This window comes from Rhinolophus hipposideros (genome assembly GCF_964194185.1).
Source record: "Rhinolophus hipposideros genome assembly, chromosome: 3".
NCBI lineage: Eukaryota > Metazoa > Chordata > Mammalia > Chiroptera > Rhinolophidae > Rhinolophus > Rhinolophus hipposideros.
Genome location: NC_138049.1, coordinates 11,580,504 through 11,602,401, shown reverse-complemented (window position 1 = coordinate 11,602,401; position 21,898 = coordinate 11,580,504). Strand labels below are relative to the sequence as shown.

Sequence of the window (21,898 nt, the reverse complement as noted above, 5' to 3'; positions counted from 1 at the left end):
AATTAGGACAAGTTAAGACCCAAGGAAAACAAGCCTGTTTCTGCTTTCTCCAAAGGGACAGAAGACTGTCCTCGATACTGAAATTTGCATGAGGAGGCTCAGAGGACAGAAATGACAGGACGTCATGAAAGGTAAAGGGATTTCTTTCTTCTTACAGAAAAAGATAAACTCCTGAGCTCTGATCTGTTTAGACTGGAGTCGACTCATTAAAGGTGTTTGGAAATGTTTCTCAGTTTGGCAAGATTTGGATCCCAGACCTTCCTCAAGCTGTGGATATGTCAACCATTACACTGAAGATCATTGCCAGCCATGCCCCCTCCACCAGGGAGGAGGTACTGATTTAGACTGCTGGGATGACCATCCCCAGATAAAGCATATAGTTGTACAAATCGATCTATGTCATAGGGAATGGAAGCCCAAGGAGGGCCAGAGACCCCCAGATACATCTGGTGGAGGTCATGAGGCTGAGAATCCCGTGATGCATTCCATACTGAGGTACCCCCTCCCCCAGGTTGCTCAATACTAAAAGGCTTAAGTGGTTCATGGTCATTGGCATCCGAAATGCTGAAACTCATGGGACGACTGTTTGTAGAAGTTACAGGTAAAGGGTTCTCTTCCTTCACTGAAATGATCTGGTTTGGTGCTTCCAGTGACAGACTTGGCTGAGTTTGTAGCTGTTGTTTCCTCCTTTTGATGCGTTGGTTCTTGAACCAAGTCTTTATCACTAACTCATCAAGATGAGTAGCTGAAGTAAGTGTCGCCGTGGTAACCCAATATGGGTACATGTTCTTTTCGAATGTACCTTTCAGTATTCTAAGCTGTTCTGGACTAAAGGTGGTGCGATACGGGCAAGTAGACCCTGGCTTTCCTGCCATAATATCTTTTAGAGGTAGAATGATCCCTTCAGCTGTATGTGTTTCTGAGCTCCTGAATTTTGTTTGTGACTAATTCCTCCTTTTATCATCAACTCCCTTGCTGTGGGACAACCTCCTCCAATTTTCCTACAGATTTAATTGTTCAAAGTTCTACATTTCAAGGAGGGGAAAAGAATCAGAGCATCTTCCTCAAGGCTCACTGCTCTCAGCCTTGCACGACCCCTGGGCCGCCCTGCTCTGACATCCTTCCAGACAATAAGAAGGGAGGGAAAAGGAACCAGATATGTGGTGAAACTCACAAAACACAGCCAGGACTCACCAATGAGCAAGAGGCCAAAGTTCTCTTCCCACCACAGAGTATGTGAGCTCCCCAGACTTGTGCGGCCAACAGCAGACAGCCCTCCTGAGTACGGTCCAGGCTTCCTTCTCTGGAGTCTGTTCATCCTGCTTCTGACAGAAGTTTATAAAGAGATCCTCACAGGCACTGAGAGAAGGAAAACAAAGGCCAAAAACCATGGCTCTGTTTGAAAGACTGAGTCCAAACTGAGATTAGAAGTAAAAGGCTATGATTGACAGCAAAGTGCCTTTAGGGATAAGTCAACATAAAGTTGGATGTAGAATTCAAGATCACATCGGTAAGTTTCACCTCCATTTTTGAAATTAAGAGTACGGGGAGACCAAGGCCACTGGGATCATTTTTGACCCAGAGAAAGAACAAGTTTGGGGAGAAATTGCATCAGAGATTAATGAACTTTATCTGTAACGATAGCTTTTTGCAAATAAACTTAAAATTTTATATTAGAATGATCATCTGTAGGTGGCTTTATTATATGATTGTCACTATCAAAAATTAAGAACTAAATTCATCCAGTTAGTGTTGCAAGCTTTGTACAGGTAGTCCACATTTTGCATAGTTCTAATACATGAGCAGACATTTGGTCTTGTCCAAAACATTTATGGAGACATTTGGTCCATGCCAAAATGTTCTTGATATGGGGTCCTGTCCAAAACATTTACAAAGACATTTGGTCCACACAGTTAATATAAGTCTTCTGCAAAATTCAAACTCTGACCCATCTACTTCACCTCATGTGCCAATACCAGTGAGGCTACCGAGTGAAGAAGGGTTATTGTTGGCAATATAGCTGAAACACAATTATTGGACCAATAAAACATGATAGTATTTTTTATGTATTAATTCTGTAAGCCAAAAGTAGAAATAAATGTTATGGGACCCAGGGACCTTTTTTTTTTTTTTTTTTTTTTTTTGCAAGAGAAAATAACCAAATTTAACACATACATATGTATGGGAACCCCACGTGTGTGAGAGAGTCAGAGACCCCCATATGCACAAGAGCTTCCCCAGAGACTTTTGTAAGTTGTGGACACTTTCGACAGGACCAAATTTCGAGGAACTTTTGGCATAGACCAAAGGTCTCCATGGATATTTTGGACAGGGCCAAATGTCCTACAAGGGTACCAATAGCATGAATTCCAGTTACGATTCTTTCGTTAAATGACAGCAGTCATACAACATGGTGCAAATTTCATTTGCCAAAGTACGTTAACTGTGAGAAATTGCATTATGTACAAACTTCACTGCTAGCTTTTCAGTCCCCTAATCACTCCATAAATAGCAGATGAACATTACGATCAGCAACCAATCACGTCACTTCTAGAGTCTATCAGTGACCAGTCACTGTACATCTGTTATTCAGTTCACACAGAGCCAAAGTGCGTACGAAAGTGTGTAGAAAAATGGATAATCAAAGGCGTAAAAACAAAAGTGCAGCAAAGAAACAAAAAGTAATAAAGCTGGAAGTAAATTTCCAAGCAAATGTAAATGGAGTTACAGAATAAGCAGCTGATCAGGAGAATGTGGACACCGCCCTGGTCCTGAGATTCTAAACGTGCAGCCAGAGGATTAGTGAAGGAGAAGCTAGCCGCATACATAAGAATGTGGTTGTGACACAAAACATGAAGATATGCCAAAGGAGGTAATGTGGACAAAACAAACATAATCACATTAAAGAACCCTGAGAGATATTTCTAAGCTATTCCAACAAAGAATAAAATGTTGGAAGCTGACTCAAACTTAGAAAGGAGGGTGACAGTTCTCCCAGACATAGAAAGATACGAAAAATTGCCAGCGCCATACAAACTCTTCTTGATAAGTTTTTTACAAAAAACAAAAAACACTTTCATTCTCAATGTTTCTAACATTTTAAATTACATGGTACTAAATATATATCAGTTTTACTATTGTTTTTATTTCCCTACACATTTATCTGACAGATGATTTGATGTTTTGACAAAAATTTTCAAGTTCACACAAGAATGGTAACTTTTCCCATTGATTATTAAGATCACTGCAAAGTGGCAGCTTGCATGGTCATATTTATGTGCAAAGAACATGAATTCCAGGGGTTGATATAAGAAATGTTCAAACCTGTAAAGAATTTTTGTAAGATTTTGATTTGAACCAAAACTTATGGCAGTTGCTGGGAAGCAAGCTGTCAAATGCTTCAGAGAGTAACAGTTTTGTAGTATCTTTTATGCATTTGAGATTAAGGAGAGAACATAAGGAAAATGGGAGAAAGCAAGGCAGGGAATGGATTACAGAATAATTAACAAGATTATGTGCTCTCCTGAGGGTGGTTATTTCAAAGGTATATTAACCTAGATGCACAAAAACAACGGACAGGTGTAATTATGCTAAATATTGCCAAGTTGTCCTCCATGAGGGTTGTGTCTTTTCACATTTTCATTAGCAATGTATGTGACTAAAAGGCGATTTATAGAAAGGTTTTATGTAAAAGTGATGTAAAAATTCTGGTCTTAGAGCTGTACTCTAGCAGCCTCCATGAGAAAGGACAGTGTTAAAAAAAGTAAAGCACTAGGAAGTCAGAGCTGAAGAGGCTGAATTATAAAATCAGGACATTTATTTAAATGGATAACGTGAAACAGAAGAATAAACAATGTTTCTTACTTCCTTTGTCATGTAACAGAACAAAAGAAAGACATACCCTCTCCTGAAAACTGTGGGGAAGTGAGAACCTATCAAGCCAAGTGAGGGGGAGTAGAAGGAATGAAGAGTATATTACCCATTGCTAACAATTCAAGGTATCTCCGTTCTCCAACACCATTTTTCCATTCAAATAAATTTTGCAACTACCAACTTTTTCTATTCTAGAAGTTTTCCAGATTTTTACCCTCAGTTAGAGAGCCCTGTCCACTCTTTCTGCTTCTCCCCAGACCCAAGGGTCCTGATTTTCCCTGACAGCAGCAGCGTCACTTCAAAACTTTGAAATTGGAACCAGGTAACCCAACTCCTAGGCCGGATTTCACCTGCCCAAATTCCTAACTCTGTTTTCTGGGCTCTTTGTGGGAACAGGTCAGGAAGGCAGGTTGTGTTCTTTTATTTATTTTTCCATTTTGGTTTAAATAAAAATGCTACATACTTATGAAAATTACATGTAAGTTATGATACGAACACAATCCACCTGGTAACTTAAGAACTAGAATATTACGATATCCTTGAAGCTACCTGTGTGTCCCTGCTTCGTGCCATCTCCTTCCTTTCCCGAAAGCCTGTTCTGAAGAGGATGTGTTTGCATTGGCTGAGAGTTCGGTGATTACTTGGGCCACTGTTACCTCCTTTGAGTCCTTATGGGTGAGACCTTGTCTTGTGTGGGCAAGACACAACCTCCACATCCCAGGGCTGAGGTAAGAATGTGCCCTCAGGACCACTTTCCTGTCCATTTCTGACTCATTATTACTGGCTCGCTGTTGGAAGTTCCACACATTCTTAGAAATCCAGCAATGCCTCAGAAAATATCTTCACTGTGATTAATGCAAGATTCCGTTGTCGTGTAGCAGGGGGGGCTCTTCACAGGACCTTGCAGTCCGCGTTGTGGTTTCAACATTCTTGCCTCTGGTCTTGTGATAGGATCCTCCCTTCCTTGCTATAGTCTAAGGAAGGATTACAACAGATCCTATTTCAAGCGCTACTACCCTTTACAGTTTGATTATCTATGATAGTTTCAAATAGTTGGTAGTGGTTACCTGAACTTCTATCTTGAAGTTGAGATTTTTTTTCTAAACTCTTCAGGAATGCATGTTCAGTTTCTACCGTGAGCAGGCTTGCAATGAGTGACAGCCTAGCAAGAATTTAGTCTTGACCACCTAAGGCCCAACTTCTGCATTTTTCAGATGAATATATATTGCTTGGTATTTAACTCTTCAGTGATTAGTCCTTGATTACCTACATCGACCTTCTGAACCTTAGTCATTATTAGTAAGGTCGTAGGAATTTTGAAAACAATTATTTTCTCTTCCTATCCCGTTTCTTATCGCATCCTTTCCTCATTCACTCCCAGCTATAGCTCATGCAGTCTTTACAACCAGCCTCCCCAAACTCAAGCTCTTTGAATCACCTTGATTTCCTAAATCCTAGCAGAAATTATGCAATAAAGAAACACTTCATGATCTGAACTTGTCCCTAATCTCAGGTCTTCTGATCATTCTTAATGGCTAATTCTGATTCCTAATTAATAATCACCATTTGATAAGTTGTGTAACAAATACTCTAAATTATAACAGTTTGGAAAAGCAATAAACATGTATTTTCTCACCCCGTTTCTATTAGTCAGAAATTTGGGGATGGTCAGTTGGTAGGTAGGGGTCTCCTATGAGGTTCCTGTCAGGATGTCAGCTGGGCTGCAGTCCTCTGAAGACTTGATGGAGGAGAGGATCCACTTCCAAGCTGGCTCACTCACAGGGCTGGCAGGTCGATGTTGAGTGCTGCGGGAAACCTCAGTGTCTTGGCACATGGTCCTTTCCACAGGACTGTGAGTGTTCTCACAATGTGGCAGCTGGCTTCTTCCACATTCAGTGGTCCAAAAGAGAGCAAGATGGAGGCCTCAGCATCTTCTGTGACCTACCTCAAAAGTCACACGCTGTCATTTCCACATTGTCACTGTTGGTATCACAGGTCCTCTCTATTCAGTGTGGGAGGAAATTACACACGCAGATGAACACTTGGTGACAAAAATCACTGGAGGTCTTTCTGTAGGCTCACTACTGTACCTGGCAAACACTTTCCTTTGAAAGGGGTGTAACACCAAAGGTCCCCAAAGCCTGAAGCTTGATAGTTTGTAAACTATTGCAATGTGCTGAGTAAAGAGCAAAAATAAGCTTTTACATTTCCGGGGCAGAAGAAAATGATTTCACATTTTTGCAAGAAATGTCATAACTTTGGGGCTCATCACCATATGTCTTTTTTGAGATTCCAAAGATGAAATTACATTTCATGGCTAAAGAGTGAGGAGCAGCAGAGTGGATAGAAACAATGCATGGGGTCATGGCAGAAAGTTGTTATTCAAAAGTTCCTAAGTATTCCTCTTGAGAGTCATTAGATTTAGTTATTTTCCACAGAATAATAAGCTCCATTCAATGAAAACTTTTTCTGGCCCTTCTACTTCTGACAGTAACTGTCATCATAAGATAATGGTAGACTACCTTTTGTTTTGTTTTGCTTTGCTTTCTGGAATGCGTGATATGACAGCACCCACAGAGTTTCTGGAATTTCTTCATAATCTTCTAAGGAGGTAGAAAGCCATATGTCTAATTATAAAACAATGTTAGCCTTGTCACTGCTGGGTTAGCAAGCCAGAAATCTGGTGAAGTTCAACAAAGCAGTGGTTTAAAAATATTTACATACAGTAAAACTTTGTTTAGTTGCCAAACCCCTGAAGAACCAGTGGGTTTTTCCACAAGGTGCAGCATCATCACCAGATAATATTTTTTAAGCCCTCTCCTCTTGAATAATCACATTCAAGAGATGTTTATGAGAGAATCTACCACCAGAATGTGCCAGACATATTTCCAGGTTTCTAGAAGACATCCACAAAGCTCCTATCCTGCCCTCCAGGACCTAGCAGATCTGTGCTCACTCTGGGGAAACTCTTAGGCCAGCAGTGGGTTTTCATGTTACCCCCTACCCTTTAGCCACTTGTGATAGGACATAAAATCCAGTGATACAGGAATTCAACTAGGAGGCCTCCTCCTTACTCTTCCTTTTCTACCTCCCTTCACCCCCTACTTTCCTGGGCAAAGCACACCTGGTTCTAGGAATACTCTTCCCTCCCAATCTTACATGTTCAGAGTCTCATTCTGTCTAAACCTTGCCCCAAATCCACTCAACATGTATTGTGAGCCTACTCAGGCATTACTTTCAGATTTTAGACCCTTCATCTTGCCAAAGTTGGAGTTTGATGATGTGATAACAACCGGAAACAAATCTCAGCCCCTGGTGACTCGCGCAGAACGGATGTGTCTGTCCTGGTGACAAAGAGGGACAACAGGACAACCTTCAGAGGGAAAGAGAGCAAGAGTGGCAGAAGCAATAGCTTTTTCAAATGGACTCTGAGCTGACATACATCCTACGAACTTTCTTCTTTTCCTGAGGAAGACAAAAGGAATCCTACCCATCCAAACTAAAGACTCACTCCAAGATAAATTTTAAAAACTGGCTCACTCCATTTTTCAATCCTATTTGTATGCATTCACATCCCTTCTCCTGCTCTTATTTATCCTTCAAATCACTCAGAATTCTTTGACAAGAACAGGACACAACGCAAAAGCACCTCGGTTCATGAAGTAGATTACTTAGTCTATACCATCTTGAGATATCTAAATTTCCTAAAGACATCTTTCACTTTTTTAATTGAGATATAATTGACATATTATATTAGTTTCAGGTGTACAACATTATGATTTGATATAGGATATATTGCGCCATCATCACCACAGTAAATCTAATGAACATCCATCACCTCACAAAGTTACCATTTTTTTTCTGGTGATGAGATCTTTTAAGTTCTAGTGTCTTAGCAACTTTCAAATACACAATACAGTGTTATTAATTGTAGTCACCATGCTGTACATCCCCAGGACTTATTTATTTTATAACTGGAAGTATGTATATTTTGACCTCCTTTACCCATTTCATCCACCCTCACTCCTGCCTCTGGCAACCGCTAATCTGTTCTCTGCACTTATGAGCTCAGTTTTAAGATTCTACACGTAAGGGAGATCATATGGTATTTGCTGAAGACATCTTTCTACATTATGGATTAACAATCCTAAAACCTTCCATTTAAAAGCAATTTTAAAGCACTTGTGGATTTCATAAATACAAAGATTTATACAAAGTTTTTAGTATTCCTCCCTCCTTTGTCCCTCTTCCCTAACAAGGGACACATGCTTCCTATACCATCCTTCCACCTGTCAGTCCCTAGGATCAAAAATGACAACAGTTGTGCCACCCCCCAAAGGTCCAAAGCAAGGTTCCCCTGTGAAGCTCTTCAGTTTTTAAATGGGACTAAGTTATCAAAACCTAACGTTTTAAAGGGCGGGGAAAGAAAGTCTCTGGACAAATATGGCAATTATCAAAACATGGAGGGTAAAGTACTACATTCCAATGGAAAAGAATGATTAAAAATGTGCTTACCACTGTAACAATTGTCCTGTGAGTGTGCCAGATGTTTTCTGTTTGTCCCTTCAGATCTACTCGTCACTCCCCCGAAGCTCCTCATCCCCCACTTCCCCTGCTTTGGGTCACAGGAGGCTGCTCTCCTTGGACCACTCCATCCACAGGGCTTTCCTGCCCTCTGGCTTCTGGCTGTGTCCTGTCAATGGAGAGGTACTGACAGAAGGAGAGAAAGGTCAGGACACATATTCTCTTCTCTTCTCTTCTCTTCTCTCTCTTCTCTCCCTCTATCCCTCCCTCCTTCCATCCCTGCTATGCATTATCAGAGATCTTCCACCAAAGATCATGGCTCCTAAAGGAAGTCCCCTCCCCTCTTCTACTGCCACATCCTCACTGGGTTCCAGTCCTTCTTGCTGATCCCATCATGCTTCGCCATCCCTTGTGGAATTTCTGCACCTGCTGACACTTTTATAAATTACCGGTTCATGAGACACTGATCGATGACCCTTTTAGAGGGTGCTATCTGTTTCCTGCAGTGACCATGACCAGTACTGCACTTGACTGACGTTTTTAGCCTTTGTAGCAATGCATCAAGCACTTCACTCTTTCCCTGATGAAAAGTAAATTATAAAAGAAAAAGACAGCTAACCACAGGGTACACAACTTTACATAACAAACAAAATAACTTAGGCATTGTTGCAAAGAAAATTAAAGAAAGATGTTTTATTGTGTACATTATTTAATTGAGGCAATAGGAAAGGAATGTTAGAAAAGCAAGAATGCTTGTCAAGTTCAGGGTCCATGATAACCACAGCTTGCTGCATGTTGTGGCCATATGCGTAATTCACAATGGATATGAACACACGTATGTGACAATTCTTCTACTTTTAATGAAACATAAGAAACTGGCAAGCCTTGGAAATTAGAAACATATGTTTTCAATTATTTTATTAGGACTTATTTAAAAAGAAAGTTTTCTATAATCAAATGTATGGTACATTATTTTGTTAATGTCTGAAATAATAGCTTATGCATAAAACCGGTTAGAAATTTAATAGTTGAATTTTTACAAAAGAGTTGATTCTTTCTCTCCACTGAATAAGTTTAAATTAAATTTTCAAAACAAACGGCTAATTTCCTGGATGTAAGGAAGAGTATGGGTTTCTCAGAATTGAAAAGCAATTGTTATTCTCTTTTGTATAGAAAAACGAACAAACCCATTGAGTGAATCAATTTAATCTTTGATTATTTACACATCATCTTAATCATTGATTCATGCTTGTCCTCTATGTTTTTTTATTTTATTTTAAACATAAAATGAATACCTATGTACCCACTACCCTAACCAAGAACCAGAATATTACTGACCGGTCACGAATCTCGTGTGCCTCCTTCCATCCACTGAACACAACCCCGACCCAGAACCCCCACCCACCACCATCTCAGACCATCGTCATTTGCTTTCCCTCAGCCCCTGCTCATGCCTGACCAACTCACCTGGGCTACCTGGTTTCCTGTCAGGGCTGATCAGGGCAGGGTGTCCCCTTGACCATCAATCATGCAGCCAGACCAGCCACCTATACACCACGGTTTCTAGCTCCCCCTCCCCTTTATGGACTCAGATGAAAGGCCACTCTGCACAGCATGAGTTTGGGTGTCTTGAACAGCCACCTAAGAGGCTAGGTGACGCAACATGAAAGTACAGGGAATCTAATTATCCATGAGCAAACCTTGACCAATGGGAGACAGGAGAGGGGAGACACCGGAAGACAAATTCCTCTTCACCCTCCCTCTTTACAAGTTTCCACAGAAGCCCCACTCAGTGGGACACAACGGCCTGATAGCCCACTGTGTGTCTCTTCATGGCTTGTCTTGAAGTGGTAGCTGACAAGGTTGTGCTTCACTTGGTGTAGTAGTCTGCTCGGGCTGCTGTGACAAAGCACCACACACTGGGGGACTTAAATAGGACTGTATTTTCTCACAGTTCTCAAGACCAAGGTGTCAACTGGGTTGGTGTTTTCTGAGGCCTGTTTCCTTGGTTTGTAGATGGCCGTCTTCTCCCTGTGCCTTCACACACATCTCTGGACAAATGTCCTCTTATAAGGACACTGGTCATACTGAATTAGGGCTCATCTTAAAGACCTCATACCTCTTAAAGACCTTACCTCCAAATATGGTTACATTCCGAGGTACTGGGGGTTAGGACTTCCACATATGAATTTGGGGGGGGGGCACAATTCAGCCCATAACGCTTTGTTTTGCTTCACATCTTCTTTTGCCCCACTTCCCTTTTTTCTCTCTAGTTGCCCTGGGTTTTTATCTTCCAAATAAAGCATTAATACTTTTATCCTTGGCTCCAGCAGGAATCGGGCTAACACAACAATCCATTACATGTACATCCACCAGTGGGTTCCTTCCTTTCCCACACTCTTGCCAACACACCAAATATAACCAACATCCTGAACTTGGTGTTTACCATTCCAGTTTTGTTTTGTTTTTTTCACTTTTCACTTACATGTTGTATCAATAATATTTTCTTCAGTTCTTCCGGTTTTAGAATGTTATAATCAAATATATGGTGATGGAAGGAGAACTGACTCTGGGTGGTGAACACACAATGAGATTTATAGATGATGTAATACAGAATTGTACACCTGAAATCTATGTAAATTTACTAACAATTGTCACCCCAATAAATTTAATAATAAAAAAAAGAATGTTATAGAGTGTTATACTTTATGTGGAATTTTGTTTCCACTCAACAATATGTTAATCAAATTCAACTCTTGAATGTGAATGGCTAGAGTTCATTCATTTTCACTTGCGGCACATATTCCATTGTAAGAATAAATCATAATGTAAACATTATTTAATTGATGGATATTAGGTTGTGTTGTACAAACAAAGGCAGATGGCTAAGCAGTACAAATAGGCCTCCTAGAGACCATTGGTTGGGGAGACTCAGGAAAAAAAAAAAAAAAAAGCCGAGGGTGTGCCGGTCCCCTGTTGTCCATTTCATCTGGCGGTAGACAGGTCTACCTGAGCCCAATCTCAGACTACTGGAGAGAAGCCTTGTGGGACTTTTACACTGCATGATTAAGGAAGCACCAGACCCTCCCCTGGAATGAACAGCAGATGTGTTTATAGCTGAATGACACTGCCTAGTATGAATGAATATTCAATGCTAATTTAACCTCACACCAGCAATACATATGAGGTCCTACTGATCCTCCTCGTACTTCCTCCTAGTATTTTCTAATTATTTCATGCCAGTCAATTAGGTATGGAAGAGAATCTCCCTATGATTTTGATTTAGATTTCCATGATGACTAATGAGTATCTTTTCATATGCATATTGGCCACTTGCTTTCCTTTTTGTGAAATGCTTTTTGCTCATTTTTGTATTGATTTGTCTTTCTCTAGCCAATTTGTAAGAATTATTTACTCTTCTTGATTTATTCATAATAAATGTTATTTATTAATTTAGAATTATTAATTATTCTTGATGCTAATCCTGAGGATTTATCTACTCTCAATTTGTAGCCTTATTTTCTTTGGTGTCTTTTGATGAACAGAAGTTCTTAACTTTAATGTAATTGAATTTATCAATCTTTTCTTTTAGAGAAAAGATGGGCCCTTTTGTTGTCTTGTGCGAGAAATTCTTCCCTATCCCAATGTCATAAAAATATATAAACTTCAAAATGGTGCACAGACCGAAGAATAAATCATAATGAAAATTAAAAATTAGTTGGATTGAATGATAATAAAAATACTACATTATCAAACCTTGTGAAATATAGCAAAAGTAATGTATTGAGGGAAATTTACACTCTTAAGTGTTAATATTAGAGAAGTTATCTATTACTGAGCTAAGTATCCGACTTAAGAAACATGGCAGAGACCATTAGTCCTCACCAATATTCCTTTCCCAACCTCTGTTGCAGTGAAGGTAGCTATGATTGTCATTTCTAGGCCAAGCTGTTTATGCACTTTCACTTTTCCATGTCCCACACAGCATTCTACCAGATGGATAATGCCAGGGTAAGCTTGAAGCCCCAAACTGGAGAAACCATAAGATAGGAGTGGCCTGAGCCCCTGAGTCACGAGTTGGAGAAGGTTCATCATGGGGCGTTGCCCAACCTGGAACATCCACAGTAGACTTTGCATGAAGAAAATGTAAACTTTTAGTGTGTTACATCACTAAGATATTGGAGTTGTTATAGCGTGAGCCTAATACAGGAAGTCAAAAAAAAAAACAGAATAAATACAAAGGAAATGGAAGGAAGGATAAAATAAAGGAGCAGAAAGCAATGAAATGGGAAACAAAGAAGCAGCAGCAAGGCTCAACAAAGGGACAGCTGTTCCTTCCTGACCTTTAGAAAAGCCATCAGATAACCTCCCAGCTCTGGTCTTAGTCTCCTTTCTAAATGTGTTTTCATCTCCCCACGCTGTCCTACAGAGGAACGCACTGAGAGCCTACGTATATAAAGCTGTATGGGCTATCACATTATATATATAAAATTATAGTTGGCATTCATTAATGTTTAGCTTCTGATGTACAATGCCATGATCAGGTATCCACAGTATCCCTGAGGTGGTCTCCCAAATAGGACGCATGTCCATCGGATACCCAACAAAATCTTTACAACATTATAGAATACCTTCCCCAAATTAATTTTCAAAAGAAAAACCCTGAGGCCATCTTGTGGTTACCAGCTGCTTCCAAATCCCTTCACCTTTCCCCTTATCCCCAACCCCCTCCCACACACCCATCTAACCACTCTCGGTTTTTTCTCTGCGTCCCCAAAACTGACTCTGATTAGTTCATTCACATAGTCTTTTCTTTAGATTCCATATATAAGTGAGATCATATGGTACTTGTCTTTCTCTTTCTGACTTATTTCACTTAACATAATGTTCTCTAGATCCATCCATGTTGCTGCAAATGATAAGATTTCTTTCTTCTTTATGGCTGCGTAATACTCCATTGTATAAATGTACCACAGCTTCTTAATCCAGTCATCTACCGATGGGCATTTTGGTTGTTTCCATATCTTGGCTATTGTGTAAATGAACGTCTAAGTATTACCTTGTTTTGTACACCTGAAACTAATAAATAAATTAATTAATAAAAAAAAAAAATAAAAAATAATATATGTGACATAAAATATACAATTTTAATAGACATAATATGTTAGGATATGTGCTTATATAAGTAGATGTATACATACCATATAAAATATATAGAAAATGTGAACATGCATATACATTGTAATATACTATGTGTACTATAGAAAATATAAAATACATGTTAAAAAAAAAAAAAAAAAAAAAAGCTGTATGGGCTAGACTATTTGCTGCTTATTCCTCCAATTGCCAAATAAATGTGCTGGGTTTTCTCCCATCACAAGAACCAAAGGATGGGAGATGGACTACACACAGAGAATAAATCTGGGGAACAGGGGCGACTGTGGTTTGAGCTGCATCAGGAAAACACAAAGGCAAAAGAGCAGAGCAAGAGGCCAAAAGTCAGAGAGTAAAGGTCAAAAAGGGAAAGAGGAAGAAAAGTGCACGGAGCAGGGATGCAGGGCTTTCTGGGGCACTCAGGACACGTGCTCCCCATGCAAGAAGAAAAGACAAAATCAGAATATTGTCATTGGTATGCACCACATTTTCATTGCCAAGAATAGAATTTAATCCCATTTCCCATGTCAGTATAGTTGACACTTTAAGTTAATTCTACAAGCATGCTTTTGATAAAAGCACCCAGATGTATTCATCAGCGAAAAGCAACCATAAAGAAGCCCAGTGATTGTCATCATTAACTGCAATTTGCAAAGGAGTTTCTTTATTTAAACATCTGATATTTCTTCCTTTTAATCTTTTGTTTCTTTGTTGAACTGCATCATAGGTGAACGTCTCCTGCTATTTGTCATCTATTTGGAGTGCAGGATGCCTGGGGGAGCAGAATTCCTGCTTGTTTTCATACATCAACCAAGTAGAATCCCACAGGACAATGACCAAAGGACAACATTATTTTAAAACTAGACTCTCATGTCGCAAGCAGTATCAGGAGCATTGTTTGTTGTCTCTAAAATGCAGCAACAATATTCTCAGTGGTTCCATCACGCAACCCCTTGGGATGAAGGTTCTTAGCAATATTTCACTATCTAGCCAACCACCTTAATATGTACACACTTGGTTTTCTCGGGTCCAAATTGCTCTCTTTCAACCAGACATCATACAACTGGAATGGTCCTCCAGCTTGCCCGAATTTATAGAAACATTCTTTTGCCCTACTCCCCACTATTAATTTTTCTATGCCTAATTGAAACTGCCTGTATAAGTCTTAAATGAGTCCTCTGTAGACTTCTGAAAGGGCTTATATTCTCAGCAGTTACTGTAATCCTGTAACCAGAGAAGCTGTTGTTGATGGCCAAGGTTTATTCTTCCTATAAATATGATTGACTTTTGACACCTGGTAAAAAAATTTTCTCTAGAATGAGAGCCAATGTAATGAAATTGTAGCAGTCTGAAAAAAGAAAAAAGAACCTTAATATAAAATCATTTTTTTCCACAGAAAACTCTAATATTTTTTCTAATTTTTTTCTGACTGCACAGTCATTGATTTTACCCTCTAGTTACTTCAGTAATATTTGCTCTACCTGCCATGTGAGTTATACAGAAAGGTTTTAGAAAGGCTCTTAATCCAAGCTGAAGAGCCAGACATCTAACAGGATGAGTCAATGCTTTAGAAACACAGGAGAGATCAATTAATTTTGTGCAGAGTGTGGTCAAGGAGAGAGAGCCTCACAGGGATGACCTTGGCAGTCACCTCGGTGACAGGACCTAGAAGGAGGAGTTCATCCTCGGGATTTAAAAATCCAGAACTAAGTGCTAAGGAAGGGATTAAGGAAGAGCATTAGCTAAAAATAACTAGTTGTTAGTTAAAACTAACACACAAACCAGCTCTTGCACCCTGGTATCTGTATTTCAGGCTGTCTAAAGCGTATAATTCAATGAACATCATTGAATAGAATACATTCTAAGGAGGCTTTAGTGGCCTTCCTTCATTAGGGAGAAATCTGAAAATGTGACACTTCCAAGTAAAAGTCCTCTAAACAAAATTAGCTTAAATGTTCTTCCACTCATTTAAATGCCCTAAGAGCAAAAAGAGAAATAAATCTTGAAAAGTCTTGGTTTAATTCTTTTCTTCTCCAAAAATCAAGGCCTAGTTTTTTTGTTGGTTTGCTTGCTTTGTTTTGTTTTAATTGCTAATCTGATCTGACCGCCTAAGGCCAGTCATTGTCTAACTGCCATGAGCACAAATAATATAAATTGCCAAGCATCCAATCCACCCTGTTTGTCCTCCCTTTTTCCTAGGAATTAAACAGATTATTTCCTAGGAAAGAAACAGATGAGTAAAATCAAATTTGAGGGTTATTAGGTGTTCAGGGAAGTGGGGGTGAGCGATCCAGGGAGGGAGACAATTAGTACAAAATGCAACTATGATACAGGGCACAGAACAGAATTGAGTTTTACTAGGAGAAAGGCAGAGAAAAATATGATCTCTGTCCTCAAGGCATCTGCAATCTACTAGGTTGAATTATACAGGCTGCTGATTATGTAGGCTTTTAGTTTAGTATGGCTGAATATCCACATATTCAAATAGTCCCACCTAACAGAGGAAGGAGACAAACACAAGAGCTGAAGCTGGAAAAGGGCTGGGAATTCACCTTAGAAAGTAGAGCTCTAGTTCCACTCTATTCCCATGGCACAGATACATAAACCACGACTCATGGGAAATCATAACCAGACTCTGCTCACAAAGTCTTTCCAGAAACAACATTCACGACTAGTGTCTGCATTAGCTAACATTTGTTGGTCTCAGTCTGGCTGATACACTGCACATGCCCAAATAGTTGAAAGTCAGGCACAACTCAATAAACCAAATGAAAGCCAAACCTACCAACCATTTTCCAGCTCCCTTTGTCCCTCTCATAGTTTCTCTCCCTATTTTTCCCTGGACCTACCCAATCATTAGTTGGGGGAGACATCCAAGGACAGTTGTTTTCAGCTTCTGCAAAGGCAACAAAATCGGTTAGTGTTATATTTACGGAAGAGTTCTTTTTCCTGAGGATTTCCAAAATAGGTACCAAGCTACATGATTCTTTTTTTTTCTAACCACGTGAAACACAGAAGTAAGTTTAGGGGTAACACTTCAAGCCGGGGGTGGGACACAAAAGTCATTCAGCCACCTACGAGACGGGGGAAATGCTCAGATGTTTCCATACATCATTTTGTTGAAGAACGTTGGGGGGAGGAATTAAAGAGAGAAGATATGCTGATGATAAGTCAAGTCAATGTTAAAATAATACTCTATTATTCTGAGTGTGTCCAATCATAGACTTTCATCATTTCCTGAGTTCTGACTCAGCCAAAACCTCTGGGTAGCTCAGATTTGTACCACTAAAAACCAAATTTCCAGGCCACAGACTACAGAGCAGTCTTCTGATAGTGTGACAATGGCATTATTTTGCTGGTTACAGACAAAAGAATGAGCAATTCCCTGCTGACTGGTTCTGAGGGCCTTATTTACTAGAGGTTAAGATGCCCTAAACAGTACTACTAGAATATTAAGTTCTGTGAGCTAGACTACACTCAGGGCCTTGCAAACATTATCTCCTTTAATCCCCATAAGCACATGAAGTAGAGTCTATTATTATCCCCATTGTGTAGATAACTGGGGAACAGAGAGATAAGTAACTTGCTTCAAGTTGCAGAGCTTGTAAGTGGTAAAGTGGGACAGCTGGATTATCTGACTTCAAAAGCTGAGCTCCCAACTGCTTGTAACTACTTGAAGCCAATTTCCAAAAATCAAAGACTTCTAAATTATCGTGTTTCCCTGAAAATAAGCCCTACCCCGAAAATAAGCCCCAGTTAAGATCGTCAGCCAGATGGACGCATTTAGTATGTTATGACGATGTTCCAGAAGATGACATGACTGTATTTGAATAAATGTAGGTTGTTGTAGATGAAAAAATGAGACATCCCCTGAAAATATGCCCAAATGCGTCTTTTAGAGCAAAAATTAATATAAGACCTGATCTTATTTTGGGGGAAATATGGTAGTACTAATTCCTGAAATCTATCCACTCTGATCCCAGCACAGCCTCAGCTGGAATGACAGAGAAGTGACTAGGAAAACAGAACACAACACCCTCAAAATTAAAAGGACAGCTTCTTAGTCGATAGACAATATTACTTTATATTAAACTTCATTTTTAAAGCTCTTTCATGTCTAAAATATATCAAAATGTTCAGACCATAAATCAGACCAAGATGTCCAAATGGTGAAAGACTATCTTAAAATCCAGTCTTTGTCACCCTAAAAATAAAGGTACATAATAAATCCCTTAAATGATTTTTTCCCTTTTTCTCTCCTTTTAGTCATTCCTTCACAAACGTTTGAGTGCTTACAATGCTCCAAACCAGGGGAGAAAAAATGATGAGAATATCCGTATTCCTAGCTGGCTGGATTTCAGGAGGGCAGTACCCCTTCTTCTTAAAGTAGCTCTGAGGTTTCTATCTTCATTTTCCCCTACAGATTCAGTTTCACAACTTTTCAGAGAAACCAGCCAGCTCAGTAAAGGAGAGTGTGTGTGATATTCGGCTGTAAGCCTGACATGAATACTCAAGCTGTGAACTGTCTTCCTCGGAGCAGTAGCGGTGACTCCAGAGAAGTCGGTGGGGTTCCAGGAGACGATGTAGGATGAAAACCCACCTTCTTCAGTTGTAGCCTATGAACAGTTGATTGACTCAAAAGATGAGTTTCAAAACATAGCCATACATTTTCTGATTATGCCTAGGGATGATCAGGTTACAACCAGGATCTAGTTCCTAAAAACCCAAGACCACGTGCATTTCTACCTAAGGAGAGCAGAGTAGGTGCCCCAAAGATTCTGAAAGACTATGTGACAGCTTCCTGGCTAAGTGACATTATTTTGTTGATTGTGGACAAGATCTCTCTCCTCTTTCCAGATCCGTAAGCCATAGGACATTATTACAGAAAGGCTTTCGTAGTAAGAAAAAAATTCTCTTACACACACACACACACACACACACACAAACACATATGGTTTGGGGCAAATCTCACATCCCTAAAACTAGAGAAAAACATAGCCCTCTAGCAAATCTGAATTTGATGTAATAATCTCTTTTTCCTTTACTTACTCGTATGTTAAACCTTACGTTTCTCATACATTTGTCAAACCAGCACACTCACACTTCCAGCAATAATTCTGTCCAAAAATAAACAAAACCCCAAGGCATAACTTAGCAGCTGAGAAATATCCAGAAAATTATAAGGTGAATTTTATAGTAAGATCAGTATATTTTCTAATCCAATATCATACAGGTTATAAAACCTATGTTTAAGTCCCACTAGGTATCACCAAACATGTACTATGGTCTTACTAGGCTTCACCATGCAATGCCTCTCACATAGTTGAAGAAACATCAGAAATGTCAGCTTCTGTGTACACTTTAAGCCAGTTTTTAACCAACAGATTTTTAAATACTCACCTTCCACGTGATTCGCATGAATGTATAAAAAAATTACACAAGCAGAGTTAACTCCAAACATGAATAAAATCAAGCATCATTGGCCAAGCCCAAACGTGGCCGTACCAGAAATAGTTTATTCCTCTTCAAGGCGTCCACCTCCCACATAATCTCCAAGGAAATAGCTGGCGATAGTCTCATCCCAAAGGAAATGATACAGTGATTCCATTCACTAGGGTGGGAGCAGAAAGGGAACCACTTGTCTGTAAAAACTAATCACACATATGCTAAGTGAAAACATCTCAATTCGGCCTCTAGGACCATCGCATTCATGCCATGGTGGCAAAAAAAAAAGCAACACGATGGTTATTCTTTTTTGTGTGTTTGTTTGTTGTGTTTTGTTTGTTTGTTTATGATTGTTATTCTTTGCTCGTAATATTCAAATGTCAAAGAGATTTACTTACTGGAGCTTTTTAGAGGATCAAAATTTATGTGTAAATATGTCTTAGGATTCTCTGAAAGCTAACAAACTGAAATTTGGGGATATTCGTGGTCTTTGGACCAGAGGAGGCAACAACTTCTTGACTTTCACGGGGGGAACAGTAACAAAAACAACGCCCACAGTTCATTCTGCAACTTCCGGTTTGGTATGGAAAGAACTAAGCAGAAAGAAACAGATTAAAAATGGACAAATACTTAACAAGAAGACTGAAACCCTACTTAAGGACGGTAACAGGATTTTTCAAAAATCATTTGTTCTCCAAGGGATGGTACTGCTCCCTAGAGGCAGTTTGGGAAATGTGAGGGCTTTTAAAGTGCCCGTGACTGGGAGGGCCACGAGTTGCTAACAGATGGAGCTCAGATGCTGCCTAAGCCATATGGGTTAGACCCTTGACCCCCATTAGAAAGAGGTCCCCCATTAGCACAATTGCCCCACTGAATGCTTCTGTAGGTGGAAACCCAGTTTGGAATTACAGGAGGCTCTAGACCTTATTTTATCTATAACCACACAGGGGATTCTTGGTCCAGTTTGAAAATGTGTTGGATTTTACAGGAACGCTATTATTCTGTATGTTGAGGGAAGCCTAAACAGCAGTGAGTATGCACAAAGACACCAGAGCTAGTCTGCTTCAGATTGAATCCCAGCTCTGTTGTTATCAGCTGCGTACCCTTGGGTAACTCCTGACATGTAAAACGGGAATGACAGTGGCACCCATCTCATGAAGCTGTTAAATATTTATGAGGTTGGTGCAAAAGTAATTGCGGGTTTCGCAGTTTGTTTTTGTTTTTGTTTTTTAACCTTTTAAACTGCAATTACTTCTGCGCCAACCTAATAGAATGACGCCCAGCACCCAGCAAACACTCTATGTGTGTTGCTATCACAGACTTCTGTTTTGTCTAGAGCTTTATCAAGAATTTGCCACATTTTAGAAAATCACATTGTTGATGTCAATCTGTCCCTGGTATTGAGATGCCAATATAGCAGGCCTCTACTGGTCTGCATTTGTAGCTGCCACATCCATGGTGATTTTATACATAGATATAAGAATGAGCCTTGTGTCATTATTTCACCATATCTTGTAACATAATCATGCTAGAGCATTTACATATTGAAATAATTATTTCATTATAAACTATTTATATATTTATATCTGTTTATATTTCCATTAGGATATTAAATTGACATATGTGTACATAGGGCAGTTATAATCCCTATTAATTTCATTTTGGAATAGTAAATGGGGGCGACACTTTTGTGTGCAAAGGTAGGTTTTACCATCCTTGATTTTCATTTAATGACTGTAGTGGTACTATAAAACATTTATTATAAAAAGGGGTGAGTGTTGAATTGGGTCTGGTAGTATTTTTTTAAATCACTGTTTTAAAGTATCATGTCAAAAAGTGTGATTCTGCATCTTCATATGTGAACACATGTCCACCATTAAACCTGGCTTACTATTGAGGCAAGCACTTTCTATTAGTTTCTAAGAAATCAGTATTAAACTATTATTTATATATCTCAGCAGTAGAGAAACACATAAATTTTTTTAAGAAGCAATCTATTTCTCAAACACTATTCAGGAGAAAACCCCAAATAAAAATAAACATAAAGCTGTGGAGGCTGACTGAAGGTAGAGAACCCAGAAACTTTTCTGGCCTTCTCATAAGGCTTCAGGGAACAGTCTGAAAAAAACACCCATCTGTTACAGTCATTTAAGTTGGGCACTGCCTATAGTTAAGACTGACTTCTGAAAATTCATTTTCAGGATGGTCATTTGATCACAAGTGGCATTTTCTCCACAGAAAAGGAGTTAATCTCCAGTTAAAACCCCAAAAGCTATTTTACTCATTACTCAGCCAAACTACAGCGCTTAGACACCTCCCCTAAATCCAGGGAGTGAGAGGAAGTGCTGCCGCCCCATTTTCTGGGCATAAAGCCAGCTCAAGCTAATAGTAAAATGGGCAGGGGCTGGCTCCTTTTCCACAGCTCCCTCCTAGTCACCAGGGCCCTATTACCAGACCTCCTGGCCCCCACACTTGGCCCTTACGTTGTGTTAAGCACCTGATGAATCACAATCACACATGCCAGCCTCTCCTGCTCTTGGTTTACCAAACTCCTTTCCAGCCCCCATGACACATTCATTCTCACTGCAGTTCCCTTAGAGGTAGACAACATGCTGCCTGACTGAATTTAATCACACAAATACCTGTTCCCTTAACCCCACCAGAAGCACTTTAAACGGAAGATGTTTACTAACTCTAGGAATCTCCGATGCGCTGAATTTCAGTAAGTTCAGCAAAGTAAACAATTCCAGTGGTATGAGGTGTGGTAGTGTGGCGGGGGAGATTTTTGAGTAGGGGATACCAGCTCTGCCTAGGGAGATACCTCAGAATAATTCTCCAAATGTAATGTTCTCTACACATGTTTCCTGGACACTCCCATTTCTAATCCATAAAATCCCAAAAT

At 39.6% G+C, this 21,898-nt stretch overlaps 1 protein-coding gene across 1 annotated transcript; it reads right to left on the bottom strand.

Moving 5' to 3' along the window:
• Positions 1-278: 278 nt before the first annotated feature.
• Positions 279-875, bottom strand: LOC308491007 (paired-like homeodomain transcription factor LEUTX; the record flags this gene model as incomplete). Its single annotated transcript, XM_081033799.1, has 1 exon — positions 279-875. One exon carries the CDS (start codon positions 873-875, stop codon positions 279-281), a length of 597 nt encoding a protein of 198 aa, XP_080889925.1.
• Between the last annotated feature and the right edge of the window lie 21,023 nt (positions 876-21,898).